Genomic DNA, 17,041 nt, shown 5'->3' with positions numbered 1-17,041 from the left:
CCTGCTGTGCTTACGGGATAGACCTCACAACTGTTGTGTCTGTTTCTGAAGTTCCCTCACAACTCGATTATGATGTTCTTCTTTGTCCCCCCAGATGATATGGCTAGGACGCACCCGTATGACGGGTAGGCTCGGAGGTCTTCCGGGACCCTAGAGTCGCCCCTCTCCAAATGTTGCCCCCTGTGTCTGCTTAGGTGATTTTGGGTGAGACAGCCTGCCTAGAACTGACTGTCCTGCCGTAGGTTTGAAGTAAGGCCTGGAGCTCAATACTTCCTTGGCGTTTCCGGCCACCGGCTACGCACCTCAGTAGGATGTTGCCTCGTTTTACAGCACGACTCCTACTGGTGTTTCTCCTTGTTGCATTGATCTCGTTTCTCACTCAGCACAATAAACCTCGCTTCTTGTCCTTTCTTGGGGTACTGCCGCAATGAAGTGCAGGCGCGGTCCCGTAACGTTCTTCCTGTTTGCTAGGCCTCTGTCAGGATCCCACCCCTGACAGGGACCCCCCCTGAATCTTCCCCTGCAACACCCTCTGCCACAGGATGTTGCCTGGTTCCAACCCAGTCAGCTTCTGTCTAACTTCCTATCTAACCCCCAGTTTTACCAGATTGTGAGGAGTGGCCTAATACATAGCACCCTTAGCTCCCCCTGGAGGCCAGACCGTGAAGTGTATTGGTGTCTATGATACCTGGTCAGGTGAACTCCTTCAGTGCCATCAGATGTACCATAGCCCCCCTTAGCGGCGGAGCATCAGTACTGCAGCGACCAGGACTCTGGAGCGCTGCAGATGTATAGTATGTGAAGTGTTAATGTGAGGAGAGTATGGTATAGGAAAAGCTCATACGTAACTGATTTAGTAACAGCATAAGACATAGGATAAGGATAATAGGTTTGGGATGATAGATAGGAGATAGTTAATGATAGAACTAGCCCAGGGGGAGGGCACTAGGGTTAATAAAAACAGAGCGAGTTCTGAGAGAGTTAGTGCAGTACATAATGAAGGTCAATTCCAGGTGCGGTGGGCTGCTAGGGGCAGCATGTGTCTCTTGTGGCAGGCAGTTGGAAACATTACTGGAATCCCGAGCAGTCGCTACTGTTACTTCCGGAGCCTAAAATCTGGCATAGGGGCTACCAGACACATTGTGTCTTCTGGCATACAGTGAAAGATGGACAGGGACCTGCATAGATGGTAGATGATGGCTGGTCCCAAGTGCACTGCTGAGGTGGACGGGAAATCCCTGAGATCGATAGAATCAGTGGGCTTGGGGGTTGTCCAGGACGAACTAACATCAAGACTGAAGAGAAGTTGTACTAATGAGGAAGAAAATGTGAATTGCTGATCCCTATCCTGTCACCACCTGATGAACTTGGTCTGACTAGTAAATGTTAGCATGTTGTAAAGAAGTTGGTGTCTCATGAATTGTGAGCGGCAGCTCCTGAGGATGGAAGCCTTGGGGCAGCGGAGACCTGTGGCCTCCAAGTGTGATGCACCCCACACCCTACAGCACCCTGGGACTGGGACACCCATTGTCTGTAAAGTGCCAGAGCGAAACCAGACGGCAGCTCAGTCATGACTACCACTCTACAGCACTTTACACATGGGCAGCTCCATATTGCAACTATATATATAAAGAATGATAGAATCAAGATTTCTAGAACAGTACTTGTATCTAAACAAACAAATTCCTCATGCACCGTTCTTATAAAGAATAGAACTATTATCTTTATTTGCTAATATGTTGTATTACATTTCACTTTGCACATTTAAGTTACATGACAAAAAACATTATTCTTAACTTCCCTTCAATAGACCATAAACAATGTAATAAATGTACATGGAGGCATTATAGATGTGACACGCTTATTGCTGTGGATGCTATGCTTCCTATATAAAGCTTCAATGGGTTCCACTTTTTCTCAAGACAGTTAGTGATTGTCACAGAACATCTCTAAGTTGATAAGATGGTAATGCATATATGACAACAGAGAGCAAGGTTTATCTAGAGCCGATTTATGCATTTGACATCTGAGCGAATGCAAGGAGAGCATATTACAAAATTAGCTAAAGTTCCGTCACACGAATGTAACATCGGACCGCCCACCTGCCGCTCTCGCCACCCTGCAACCCTATGACACTGGGAAAAATAAAAAAGCCAATGAAGAAAGGAGCAGCATCCATGTCCAGGTGAAAAAATTCAAGATTCTTTATTCTGCCATTACAAACATGCAACGTTTCGGCTGGAAATCAGCCTTTTTCAAGATTTCCAGCCGAAACGTTGCATGTTTGTAATGGCAGAATAAAGAATCTTGAATTTTTTCACCTGGACATGGATGCTGCTCCTTTCTTCATTGGCTTTGTGAGTATTGGTCCAGTTGGATTCATGGACTGTGGAGCGTGCACCATGGATATCTGAGTGCTGTTGGTTAAACCAGCTTTTGTGTGACTGGGAAAAATAAATTCACAAGTAAATAAAACTATATTACGATACTTTGTAACAAAGCTGAGTCGCGATATGTAACGGTATTGAAGTAATAACTTGTGCACTAAAGTAACATGAAGGCTTTCCAATGGCTACTGACTTTTAACCTAACATAAGCTCATTGTGCAAAGTACAAAGATATCAGCCTGTCATAAAGCAAGGCTATTTATCCAGAGGTCTAGCTAAAAATGCTAAGGTTGTGATCGCAGAGTTGAGGGCCCTGTTACAGATTTTTTGTTTTTGAGCCCTGGATCTATTGTTTTTTTTACTGTGAGAATATCTTGTATAAATACGCTATAAGAACAAAAATACTGGGACAGGCCTTCTAATAGCTAAACTCAGGTTTTCCAGTAGTGCATTTGCTGAAATTTATGCAGTCACAAACATTTCCTAAAAAAAAGTCTTGTTCTAAAGAATGAACTGTACGAGGATGCCACCATTTCAACAAGTCAGTTCAACAAATTTATTTCCTCCTAAAATACTCCACAATCGCCTGTGAGTGGTATTATTGAAAGTGGAACTGCTTAGCAGCAGCTCAGTGGAAACAGTGTAAAGGTACAGGTCCAAACCTCCTTTGGCATGAACATGAGCACAAAAATTGTGCTCCATGAGCTTGATGGCTTGACTTTCCATTGTCGAGCAGCTCCATGCAAATCTTACATTTTCAAGCACAAGATGGAGCACACGACTGGAGTCTGGAGCAGTGGAGACATGTACTGTCGAGTGTTGAATCACGCGTCTCAATCTGGCAGTCTGATTAACTAGTTGGAGTTTTGCCAGGAGAACCACTGTCAGACACAGTAAAAAATGGGCCCTTGTGCAAATACAATACATGAGCGCTTTGCAGACCCAAAGCTCCTAAAAATGCAAAATTGCACCTGAATTGGAGGTATAAATGGGCCCCCTTACCTCGTGGGCCTTTGTGCAGCCACACAGGTTGCACCAATGATATGCCCACCCCTAAGGAGGACATTATCTGACCGACTGCCTAGTGGCAACTGTACAATTTGGTGGAGGAGGGATAATGCTATGGGGTTGTTTTTCAGGGAGTGTTTTTCAGGGATTAACCTAGGCCCCTTATGTCCATTGATGGTTGCGTGACTTTGGTCTGAAAAATATTGACTGGCCTGCACAGCCCCTGACCTCATCTCCATTGGGATGAACTCGAATGGAGATCATAAGCGAGGTCATCTTGTCCAACATCAGTGTCTACTCTGGATGAATGGGCAAAAATTACGACACATGCTCTCCAAAATTCAGAAGAGTGGAAGCTGAAAAGCGATAATGCATTTCATTTTAATGCCTATGGATATAGATTAGGATGTCATCAAAGCTCCTGCAGGTTGTAGATTAAAATGTCATCAAAGCTAGTGAAGGTCCAGTGTCTAAGTTTCCCAATACTTTTTTGCATATAGTGTACTATCCTGGAGTTTAAACAGTTACATTATGGCAAGTTTGCCACCATTACTCAATAAATGTGAATCAATCTATGGGGAGAGTGGTTTTTCAAGTTTATTGGGTTGCTAAGAAGACTCTTTTTCATCTCCTTCCTCTTGTCTATGGAGGTGACGATACTCATGTAAAAAACCAATATATCTTGTATTAAAACCTATAATAAAAAAGACCTGAAGTTCCCTGCTCATCATGACTGAAGACAAAAATGGTGAATAAAAGGCAATATTTTAGGAAAAAGGTTAGTTATAGGGAATCTGTCAGAAAGTTTTTGCCATAAAATCTGATACATCATAATGTAGACAGGGGGCCTGATTCCAGGAATGTATCACTTACTGAGCTGCTTAGGGCAGTTTTGATAGAATTGCTGTTTTCTCTGTGAGCAGTGTATAACCTGTCCTACACCGTGACCGGCAACTTTTTGTGCATACTGTTCATTGTCAGCAAGCCTGGGGGCGGGGTTACACAGACTTGCCTGACTTGCTTGCACATGAGATCTAGTCCTCTAGTGATAATCTCTTGTTGATAATATATTCATTGTTTTGAAACTGCAGCACACAGCTTAGTAAGCGACACAACCCTCAAAAAAGTCTCTCAGCTCCAACATTATGCTGCTTTCAGATTAAATAGCAAAAAACTGCTGTCAGACTCCCTTTAATAAAATTCATACTTGCCAACTCTACCAAAATATTTGTGAGTTTCTTGATAAAAGGGGAGGCCTCCTGAACTTACCGGAAAAGGTGGCAAATCTCCTTGTACTACATTGGTCTCCTGGCCACCACATTGGCTTTCAGGAACCTTCCTCAATATTTTCTTTGCCATGGCACCAAGGCCAGAACTTGCCTGAAAGTGGTGAGTTAATTGTAATAAAAAAAGTTTTGAAAAGTTGGCAAGTATGATGCAAATTTCCCTAATTAATACTTGGTCATCACTGCCGTGCACGCGTATGAATGGCTTAATTAGCCTGTGGCATTTTTACTATCTTCATAGCACTATATTCCTCAGAGATGTCAGCAAATGCCAAGTGTTATCCTGACCACACGTTACATCTTCATTTATAGGGACAGTAACCATGTAGATACATTATATGAATGGCAGGTGCATTTCAAATGATTTGATGTAACCAAAAAAATGTCTACTTCTAGACAAGAAAAATAAAACTAATATTAGTCATAAATAAATTGTGATTCAGTCACATGAATGGAAAGTGACTTTCATTACCGACAACGTAGGTATTGGCTAAAGCAGAGGCGCAGCCTATAAATACTTGGTTCTTTGCAATAATGGATATTTGTGCTGTAACACCGTCTATAATACATAAAACAGTAGGAGTGTCCACAGTAAATTTTGTCATCTTAAAATCCAAATTCTATAAAACAAATGTTCAGTATGTGAAAAGATTATGATTTTTTTGCCCAACACAGGAGCGAAACCCCTGCAGTCGTGTTCGGCAGTCATAGGATCCGCAGTGCACCTCTGCATGACTGTAAGTCCATTAGGCACTTTGCGGCCTCCCTTGCATTTCCACATCAGTGAACTGTGGCATGTCTGTGCTTTCCGTATTAGTGGTGATTGGTGAGATTACATGTTTGAGACGTAGAAGCATTGTGAACAGGAGGACCAGGAGCACGGCAAGCAGGCCAAGGAACAAGCCCACGTACATGTACAGGTTGGAATATTTATCCGTGGTTGTAGCAGTTGCTTCTGTGGCCACCGTTGGAAACTGCTGGACGAAGATAGTTCGATTTCCACGGAACTTTAAATAGACTTCAGTCATAGTTTGAGGTACTATCGTGTCAATACCAGTGATGCTTTGGGAGTATTCCTGAACAAAATAATGGAGGGGTAGAAATTAATTGTGTCTGTTACAGCTATGATCAGTAATGACGACCCCAGTGTTCATATTCCTGTTTCCGTGTTACTGAGATGCAGAATAATCTCATGATTTATATCAGTTCCAAAATGTCTGGATTCCAAAAAAAACCCAGCCCTGGTAATCCACTTTATCATTATGTCTTTAAATGGAAATTGATATTTTAGAAAAAGTACAATTTTTTGTCGAGTGATAGCCTACAATTCTGACTTGGTCAGAAGGTGTCCTGTTTGTCATTGGAGAATGGATCCTGAAGATGCATAGTCTTTCTTCATTAGCTGCTTTACAGGTTTTCTGCAATAACCAAAAATACAAATGTTACACATCATGAATACAATAAATGGCCCCTAGTTAATCCCTGCAAAGATGAATGGTGAAGACAAATGCTAGCATGGCGCACCTAAGACCACATTAGTGTGGTGCTGGCAGCACCTTCGGTAGCCACGCTGGTCATTTACCGATCATGTGCTTAAAGTAGCCCCCCTATGACATTTTTACACTGTCAGCCTATGGAGTATCAGAACAAAGCTCCATAGGTTTACATTGTAAAAGAGACTTCCGGCTACCGGCTCATGCATAGAATAAGCCGAATAGTAACAGCAGAGATGTAACTCAGAAGATAAGCAGAGCGGATAACAGAGAAGACGGCGGTGGGCAAATGCACACACACAAACTACATGATATACATGGATATTCAGATTTATAAAAAAAAATTCTTCATGAAAGTGCTTCTTTAATATGTGAATACGAAATGCATATTAATGGACTCGTGTATTCTATATGACTGCACACATGCTGCAGATCTGATGTATTACATAGTCACACTGTTAATTGGTGGTTTCTGATAAATGTTTTAATAGAGTAAGATTTTTGCACTGGTACCTTATGGGCTTAGTCATTAACATTCAACAATTTAAGAATAATGTGATGCCGTCAATATTACATTGACAGGGCTCCTGGGCACACAGAACTGGGGCCTGAGCCCTGCAACTAAAGTCTTTTGCCCCAAACCTCATGAATGCACCTTTTTCAAGCGCTGCCTGACTCAAGGCAATTGCCTTTCCTAACTCTACTCCTATGCCTTGGAGTACAAACACATAGATGTGACCGCTACTGTCTGTGTTTGTACTCCGCACAGGAGATGAGTTAGGCAAGGCACAGGAGCGACCACCACCTGTGCAGTTCGTCTTCTGCAGTACGTCACACTTTCTCCAGATGGTGTAGAGACTTCATCTACAGACTGGAGCCTTCTGCAGAACGGATTGCTAGCTTCTCACATATGTATCAGTTTTGTGCTTACAAAAGAATTGGTTATTCTAATCCTACAAACGCTCTATTTGGCAGCATTCACCCACAGGTAAGTCTTAATTATTCATTAAATAGGTGTCCAACAGACAGTTGGCCATAAAAATGTTATTTAACAAAGATAACCAATTCCTATTTCATGCTGTCAGCAATGGCACCACATAGAAGAGAAATGTCAGAAGACCTGAGAAACCCCACCTACAGTTTGCTACAGCGTCTGCTGAAAAATACAAAGACTACTGGAACTCTATACTCTGGAGTGAGGAGACCAAGATAAATGTTTTTGGAATTGATGGCTTAAAATTGTATGGCGTCGCAAAGGTGAGGAACACCAAAAATGCATGGTGGATACAGTGAAACATGATGGTGGGAATATCCTTACATGGGGCTGCATGAGTACTGCTGGTGTTGAGGAGCTTCATTTCATTGAAGCTATTATGAATTCACAGATTACTGTTCTGTATTGAAAGAGAAGACTCTGTATTGAAAGAGAAGACTCTACCATCACTCTTCCCTTGGTAGACATGCACTTTTCCAACATGACAGTGATCCAAAACACACATCTAAGGCCATTATGGCCAAGTATTTCTTTCAATCTGAACCCAGTAAAAAAATATGAGGAGTTCATTCTCCATCTAGCATCCAAGCTCTAAAAGAGGTTGTTTTTGAAAAAATAGAAAAAGATAAATGTGGCAATATGTTGTCAACTTGTTCATTGCATAACTAGTATCATGATCCGGTCCAGGTTTTAGTTCTGTCTGCCCTTTTCCCGGGCTGCTCTTGTCAAAGGTTAGCTTTCCTCTGCCTCATTCTGGGTTCAGGTTTGCTATTTAGCTCTGTTGCATCCTGCAGGCGGTGTCAGTTATAGCTTCTGCCTACGGTGTGAGTAGCTGACTCTGGTTATATCCTGATTTGTCCTGCTGCGAACCCTGACTGTTCCCATGTCGGTTTATTCCCCTTCCCCTGTTCTGACTCAGTATTTTCCCTTTGTGTTTGGACTCTCTGGTACTTGACACGGCTTTGTCTCAGACCTGTCTCTGTCTTTTGCTCCTGGTACTTCTTCCGTCTGGTATTTACCCTCTGGCGCGTCTCTGACTCTGAGTTGATTTTCCCCTTTGTACTACGTTACTCTCCTGGTTTTTGGCGCGGTTTGTTTGACTACCCTGTTGCCACCTGGTGATGGCCTCGCTGCAGCGCTGCAGGTCTGCTCTGGCAAGTGTTGCAGTCTTCCCTCCACTTTACTGCCATCTAGTGGAACATGCATATACCTGCATAGCTGCGGCGTGACACCTAGAAGATTTGGTGCTGTCCTTAAAAAGCTTGGAGGTCATACCAAATACTAGATCATGTATTTTTTTGTTGAGGTTATATTCATTTTTGCATCAACTAATTGGAGTAAAATAGAAGATTTTGTAATAAAAGTTATATTATTAAGCTTACTTTCATGTTATGGGTTAAATAAATGTTCTATGAAACTCAGGCTTTTCTAAATCTTTTACTTTACAAGTCTTACTTACTTACTTACTTACTTAGAGCTGTTTCAAACGTCATTGTTGCCGGTATGTGTGGTGAACTTACTGAGCTGATCTGCGGTGACTCAGTGTTAGGGCTAGTGGAATGCACTGAGTAAATATAGAGATAGTATAGGTGCGTTTGCAGCCCGGGGTCCACCGTGCAGGAGTGGAACCTGCAGCTAGTAAATGGTGGCACTATATGGTGGTACTATGCCTGAATAGACACGGGTTCCGTCACCCAGTCTGTATAGGAGCGAACTCTGTTGCTTCACACAGTCGCTGGCATTAAAGGTAATGCTGTGCTCTGTTAACCTCACAGAGGATAAAAGCTCACTAACGGAGCAGGTAGCATACAGTGGTCATACAGTCAGCAACAGCACACAAAACAACTCCTTCCGGAGGTGCCAGAATTCTAGAGGCTATACGCCAGCCCTAAATTCACAAAAACTCCTCTCCGGAGGTGCCGGAATTCTAGTGGCTATACGCCAGTCCTAAATTCACACAAACAAACTCCTCTCTGGAGGTGCCAGAATTCTAGTAGCTTACAGCCGACCATGAGCACATGCTGACACAGACCACAAAGTAGCTAAGCTCATGAACATAGGTTGGTACTAGCGCATGGCTGTGCGGCCATGCAAACCTTTTATAGAGAAAGCTCTCCAGGACCTTCCTAGTGGTCCAATACGAACTGCTTCAGGACCTGAGCATGTGACCCCCAACCTCCAATGAGAGGTCATCCCTTGGGCATGCTCAGTAGAGGACTTAGTCCCAGGAGCGTCTGCTCGCCACTGAACAGTGCTGGTTACAATGGCTGAGCCTGGAAGATCAGCAGTAACCAAGCGCACAGTTGTTAAATAATTTTCTATACAATTTTGTGGTGTGCATTTATTGCAGTGGTGCTTTCTCTTTTTTGGCCATTATTGTTTACCACTGAGCTTGCACCCCTAGTTTTCCTTTTCCTCTGGTATCTTTGTATATAGTGGTGTGCTTGGTTTCTCTATTATCATACAAGCGCACAGTATCTGACTGAGCCAGACACTGGGACTGATGTCTCTGCTAAGCAGGCTCCACTGCGCCTAAAGAAGAATGGGAGACTGCAGCGGAGGTGGCTCAAGATTCCCCCTGTGCAGCAGCAGGAACCTAACACTCAGTGACCTTTTCTCACGGTGTTGTGGTCACCACAGTTCCACCCGGCTGGGAACGCTGCCTCAATGACCAGTGGAAACCTTGATGAGATCACCGCTGCCCACTAATGATGCGCTCCTCACTGGTTCTCAGCCTGGACAGTCGCATCTTAGCACTGTCCAGATTGAAAACTGTTTATCCCCAGACATGAATTATGGCATGGGACAGGTGAGGGATATGGTTGTTTTTTATTTTGGTTTTATTACAGGAGACAAGGGTTTTTAATGGAATGCGTGCTATGTGAGTATAACTGTGTTTGTTATTTTTAAATAAAAACGATAAGTGTGTTTTGTTTTATTTCTAATAAAGGATTTTATTCTGGCTGTGTGTTTATTTACAATACAACTATAGGATTACTAATGGATTGGCATCTTATAGACATCTCTACAATACTATGCTGTGGGCTTGAAGTCACCATACAAAGGTGACATCAACAAAACAATTAAACAAAACAAAACAATCAACAAAACAACAAAACACCATACAAAGGTGACATCAACGGCACAAATTTGAACCCCACTTGCCACCACCACAGGGCAAGTGGGAAGAGCCGGGCAAAGTGCAGAAATTAGTGATGAGCGAATATACTCGTTACTTGAGATTTCTCGAGCATGCTCGGGGGTCCTCCGAGTATTTTTTAGTGCTCAGAGTTTTAGTTTTTATTGCCTCAGCTCAGCCTCAGCCAGCATAAGTACATGTGGGGGTTGCCTGGTTGCTAGGGAATCCCCACATGTACTTATGTTGGCTAACAGATGTAAATCATCCAGCTGCAGCAATAAAAACTAAAACTCCGAGCACTAAACAATACTCGGAGGACCCCCGAGCATGCTCAAGAAATCTTGAGTAACGAGTATATTCGAGCATCACTATCAAAAATCTAATAGATGTGCGTTTTCTGGGGTGGCTGTGGGCTGCTATTTTTAGGCTGGGGTGGCCAGTATCCATGGCCCCTTACCAGCCTGAGAATATCAGCCCCCAGTAATCTGCTTTAGCTTGGCTGGTTGGCAAAAATGGGGGGACTCCAAGCCATCGCTATTCTTGATAACTAGCCTTGCTAAAGCTGACAGCTGAGGATTGCAGCCCGCAGCTGTCCGTTCTGCCTGGCTGGTTATCAAAAATACAGGGCAACCCCATGTCATTTTATTTTAAAATTTATTTATTTACAGTGCAGGCGGCAGCTGATGAATATTCCCATCAGCTGTCGCCTGCTCTGGCTGTTGTCAGCTGAATACAACTCTCAACATTGTCCTCTTCTAGCGCTGATCACTACGCAAGCAGGAGACAATGATGTGAACTGTCTTCAGCACCTGACGCTGGGGAACAGCGTGAGCAGTACCACTGATTCCCATGCGCTGGTACGTGTGATACTGATGCGGCACACGAGCTGCACACGGTTGCCACACGTATGCCACACACATACACACGGACACAGAAACCAGAACCAGAAATATCAGGATGTGTGAAAGAGCCCTTACATGTATTTATATATACACATTCTGCATATATTATTAATTTATCTGTGTGTGAAATAGTTTATGTGTGTATATGAGAAGTGTAAAAGCTACATACAGTCCACTGTGTATAAAGTATATACTGAACAATGCTGGAGTGAAAACATCTCAGTCTTCATTGTGGAAAATACATCTTTCACCGTTTTCATACTGTATATGTTTTCTATCTGTATTTTTCACAGATAGAACACATACCCATTAATCTATGGATCTATTCACATGTCTCTGTTTATTTTTGGACCTGGTGTCCACAAAATTATCATGGAGACATATCTGTTTTGATCCTAGTCACTGACAAAATGACCCTTAGGGTATGTGCACACGTTGCGGATTTCTTGCAGAAAATTCCTGAAGAAAACCGGAAATTTTCTGCAAGAAATCCGCATTTTTTTTTTTGCGTTTTTTTTCCGTTTTTTTCGCGTTTTTTTAGCATTCTGCAAGCGTAATTAGCTTGCAGAATGCTAAAGTTTTCCCTGCGATCTGTAGCATCGCTTGGAAAACTGACTGACAGGTTGGTCACACTTGTCAAACATAGCGTTTGACAAGTGTGACCAACTTTTTACTATAGATGCTGCCTATGCAGGTCCTTCAGCGCACACCAGGTACAGAAACCGAACGGCAGCGTGCGAGGAGGCGGCAAGACATCGAGGGTGAGTATAGGACTGTTTATTATTTTATTTCTTATTTTTTGACCACTTATATGGTGCCCAGTGCGTGGAGGAGAGTCTCCTCTCCTCCACCCTGGGTACCAACCGCATATAATCTGCTTACTTCCCGCATGGTGTGCACAGCCCCGTGCGGGAAGTAAGCAGATCAATGGACCCCTAGGTGTGCGGAATCCCTGCAATTCCGCATTTTTAATGAACATGTTGCTTTTTTTTCCGCTATGCGATTTTTTCGCGGAAAAAATCGCAACATTTGCACCAAAAATGCGGAATACCCTGTAAATAATAGGAGGCTTATGTAAGCGTTTTTTTTCGCGTTTTTATCACGTTTTTATAGCGAAAAAACGCGAAAAAAACGCTAACAATCCTGAACGTGTGCACATGGCCTTACTAGTATATGGGATCGTGAAAATCACAGCACATGCACGACTTCCTTGTGCTGTCCGTGATTAACATTACAAAGGATAGGAGAAGCTTTATTTATTTATTTATTTTTTTCATATGTGAAAATCATTGATGTTAAAAACTGACATGGACTAAAAACGGTTGAAAATGGATGAAAAACACTGATGACACTAAGTCTGTTTTTTGCATACATGATAAATCATTTATGTAGGAATAAAGCCTTAAAAGGATTATTGCCACTTCATTCCCATTCCCAACCGGGCTGAACTGTGGTGACCTCAGGACCATGGGAAAATGCCGGTGATGAGGTCACCACAGTTCAGCCCAGCTGGGAACGGAGCCCCAGTAATGGTTCTCAGCCTGGACGTTCGCATCTTGGCACCATCCAGGTTGAAAACTATTATCCCCAGACATGGATTACGACGTTGGACAGAATGACCAACAGGTATGGTATATTGTTGTTTTTTTATTTTAAGTTTTATTACAGGAGATCGAGGGCTTCGGTGGAATTAGGCGAGGTTGTAAATATGGTTTAATTGAGATTATTAAAACAGTCTTTGTCATTTTTTCAATTAAAGGACTTTATTTTGGATGTCTATGTTTTATTACAATGTGACTATGGGGTTAGTATTGGGGGCATCTTATTGACGCCTCTCCATTACTAACCTCAGGGCTGGATGTCACCTGACAATACAAAGGTGACATCAGCCCCACAAATATGAACCCCACTTGCCACCACTACAGTGCAAGTGGGAAGAAACAGGCAAAGCACCAGAATTGGCGCATCTAATAGATGCGCCTTTTCTGGGCATCTGCGGCCTGCTATTTTTAAGCAGGGGGGCCTATATCAATGGCCCCTTACCAGCCTGAGAATACCAGCCCCCAGCTTTCAGCTTTAGCAAGGCTGGTTGTCAAAAATGGGAGGGACCCCACACCATTTTTTTAGATTATTTACTTAAATAAAAAAACAGCGTGGGGACCCCTCTATTCTTGATAACCAACCTTGCTGAAGCTGACAGCTGGGGGTTGCAGACCCCAGCTCTGAGTTTTGCCTGGCTTGTTATCAAGAATAGGGGGGGAACCCACGCCGGATTTTTCATTCATTTATTTAGTTCTAGCGCAGGCGGCTGGTGAGGAATACCCCCATCCTCCGCTCCTACTGTCACTGTTATTAGCGGCAGCAGGTGTAGGTTGATGGGAGTAATAGTCCCAAAAGCCCCTACCGGCTCATTGTTTTGAGTTGAATGTAACTCTCATCATTCTGCTTTGCTTGCACCAATCGCTGGCAGAGCAGGGGAGAATGATGAGAGATGTCTTCAGCACCCGGCACCAGGGAACAGCACTTACTGTAGCGCTTCTTCCCCGATATTGATGCGTGTCACACGGATGACATTCATGTGTGTTCTCCATGTGCACGTGTGTGGGACGTTTTGCGGCCTGTGCTGACGGTAAAAAATGGACTTGTCTATGTGTGGGGCACACGGGGACATACGTCCGTGGAAACACACTGACATGTGCACAGACCCATTCAATTGAATGGGTCTACTTGTGTCAGTGTCTCCGGTACATGTGAAAACTATCACCACACGTACCAGCGACATGGATGTGTGAAAGAGGCTTCATGTGGTGTGATGATGGGAGAGTCTGGTGGGGCGCAGAACAAGTCTACAGATTTGGCTCTCTGTATGATTAAGGGAAATTTACACCTGTTTTGAAATTTACATGGTTTAAAAAAAAAAAAAAAGAAAAAACCTTTACTACTGGAATTTTTACCACTCCATCAGGACTGGAAGTGATAACATTCTGACCACCAGTCACATGACTGTGCTGGCGGTCAGTGGCCTCCTCGTTCAGGTGTCTGGTGGTAGAGACATCATCCCTATAGAGACCTCGGTGGTAGTATAAGTTGTTGTTTTTTTTATAACAAACCCTTTCACTATTAAAACAGCATGTTCTATAAGAAACAAATTAGCATGATGATGAATCTGTAATCTCAAAAATCAGGTGAGAAGTGAGAGACCTATAATGATTGGATATTATCGGAACGAGGGGGACTGTGTTGTGGATAATTGTGGTACAATTATGGTACTGATTTCCCCAGCCCCTAATTTGTAAGCAAATTCTGTAGTGGTGAGGAGGTTATATAATGCAGGAGGTGCCAACAGGTCTGTACTGATGGGTTGGGGGATTATATAAGTTTAGGGTTAGATGGGTATTGCGGCACTGCAGGGGTTAAAATGCTGTGCTGTTTGGGGGGAGAGGGTTGTAATGCTAAATTGGTGGATTTACACTCCTCAACATTGAAAGTGCAACACTAAGAAAGAAAAGTCATTAAATTATGGAAATCAGAGGATGGATAGACATAATGATATGCAAATGTTGAAAATGGAAACAAAGTTTACAAAACATCTTGATTTATACAGTATTGCATGCAGAAATCCCTGCATTTACATCCCATGGCTGCTATCAATGAGATTATTAAATAAGTACTCCCATCACAATTTTTATTCTCTTCAAATTTTGCAATCATCATATTATATAGCACTGTGTACCTACAATTGCTCATTTTCCCTTTCTACACAGTTAATTCTTATTTTTTTTTCTGCTCCATTTATAAACAGTAAGGCTACTTTCACACTAGCGTTAACTGCATTCCGTCACAATGCGTCGTTTTGCCGAAAAAACGCATCCTGCAAAAGTGTTTGCAGGATGCGTTTTTTCGCCATTGATTAACATTAAGCGACGCATTGTGACGGATTGCTACACGTCGCACCTGTCGTGCGACGGATGCGTCGTGCAGTGGCGGACCGTCGGGAGCAAAAAACGCTACATGTAACGTTTTTTGCTCACGACGGTCCGCTTTTTCCGACCGCGCATGCGCGGCCGGAACTCCGCCCCCACCTCCCCGCGCTTCCCCGCACCTCACAATGGGGCAGCGGATGCGCTGGAAAAATGCATCCGCTGCCCCCGTTGGGCAGCGGAGACAACGCTAACGTCGGGAACGTCGGCCCGACGCACAGCGACGGGCCGAGCCCGACGCTAGTGTGAAAGAAGCCTAAGTCTCTTGACACTGCATGAGTCATCCCTTTTTCAACTCCTGACACTACTGCTTTCTCCTCCCCCCTAACAATAACTTTTGTAATGATGACTCATGCAGGGAAAAGAGATTTCCTGTTTCTGCATAGAGCTTAGAAGAATTCAGCTAGTCAGTTTATAATCGTGATGCCACAGAACTAATGGAAAAGAGAACTATTAGCTGGGTAGAAAGGTAAAATGAGCAATTGTAAGCACACAGTGCTATATAATATGATGACTGCAATATATTAAGGCTGCGTGTCCACGCTCAGGATGGCCGGCGGTATCGCCGCAGCGGCGAAGCCGCTCGGCGCTAAGCCCCGCCCCCTTTCTGGGACGCGATCATGCCGGATGTGTACTGTACACATCCGGGATCATCGCACCCCTCGCCATAGGGCCCTGTGATATTACCTGCGGCGACGCAGCGTCGCCGCAGGTAGCACGGACATGCTGCGATCTGAAAAGACGCGCAGCATGTCCGGAGTCGCAGGGCTGCCGCGTGCGGGTTTCCACGCATAGTGGACACGGGATTTCACAAAATCCCCTCCACTATGCTGGAACATCTGGACGCTGCGTGTTTGACGCTGCAGCGTCAATCACGCAGCGTTTACTTACCGTGGACATTCACCCTAAGAGGATACGAATTTTGATGAAAGCGCTGCTTTAATGGTTGTCTGAAGAATGTTCTGCTATGCTGAACTCACTTTTGACAAATCATCAAGATCAGCTGCTGACAGCTCCTTTGTAACTGCCAGCCAATGACATTTCAGATGTGATATATGGGCGATAAATCCAGAGATGCTGTTGTTTGACCAGCGGTAATGATTTATAATACCACCGGTCACAGTCACAGCTGTGGGGTCACATTGACATCTGACAGCATGTCCCCGCAGCACTCTGACAGACGGTAATGATCTTACCACGATCAAAAGCGCTGGTAAGATCATAGACTTAGTGAAACCTCGATCAATTATTTAATTTTGCGGAAAATGCTCGGAAATCTGAACACGAATCCGAATGTGTGTTTTTCAAACAAGTTCGCTCATCTTTAATTATGACAACTCCCACACACATTTTTCAACAGAACAACGCCAGGCTGCTTATGTCCTCCATCTGACTAATCTCACATTTAGCATGTGCATTTGACATTTACCAGCACATACCCTGGACATGAACAAAAAACATGATATGAATAGGACCTTATGTGTGCTCTAAAGGGATTCTTTTGTGTTGTACTCTTATCTTGGAATATGTGGGGATCCCTCTGGTCGGAGTTCCTCGGTCAGGTAGTAGTTACCTATCCTAATGATAAATTGTGTGCTATTATAAAAATAAAATGCATGTACAGGTCCTTCTCAAAAAATTAGCATATAGTGTTAAATTTCATTATTTACCATAATGTAATGATTACAATTAAACTTTCATATATTATAGATTCATTATCCACCAACTGAAATTTGTCAGGTCTTTTATTGTTTTAATACTGATGATTTTGGCATACAACTCCTGATAACCCAAAAAACCTGTCTCAATAAATTAGCATATCAAGAAAAGGTTCTCTAAACGACCTATTACC

At 43.3% G+C, this 17,041-nt stretch overlaps 1 protein-coding gene across 1 annotated transcript in view; it reads right to left on the bottom strand.

Moving 5' to 3' along the window:
• Positions 1–2,317: 2,317 nt before the first annotated feature.
• Positions 2,318–17,041, bottom strand: part of SERTM2 (serine rich and transmembrane domain containing 2) — a 65,908-nt gene continuing 51,184 nt past the window's right edge. The window contains exon 2 of the mRNA XM_077285166.1: positions 2,318–6,099. Within this exon, the coding sequence (XP_077141281.1) occupies positions 5,428–5,709 (282 nt within the window). The 5' untranslated portion in view covers positions 5,710–6,099 and the 3' untranslated portion in view covers positions 2,318–5,427. The remainder of the gene's footprint in view (positions 6,100–17,041) is intronic.

The sequence above is a fragment of the Ranitomeya variabilis genome, chromosome 2 (assembly GCF_051348905.1).
Source record: "Ranitomeya variabilis isolate aRanVar5 chromosome 2, aRanVar5.hap1, whole genome shotgun sequence".
Classification (NCBI taxonomy): Eukaryota; Metazoa; Chordata; class Amphibia; order Anura; family Dendrobatidae; genus Ranitomeya; species Ranitomeya variabilis.
Note: the sequence above shows the minus strand (reverse complement) of the source record. Positions and strands in the feature narration are given on the sequence as shown.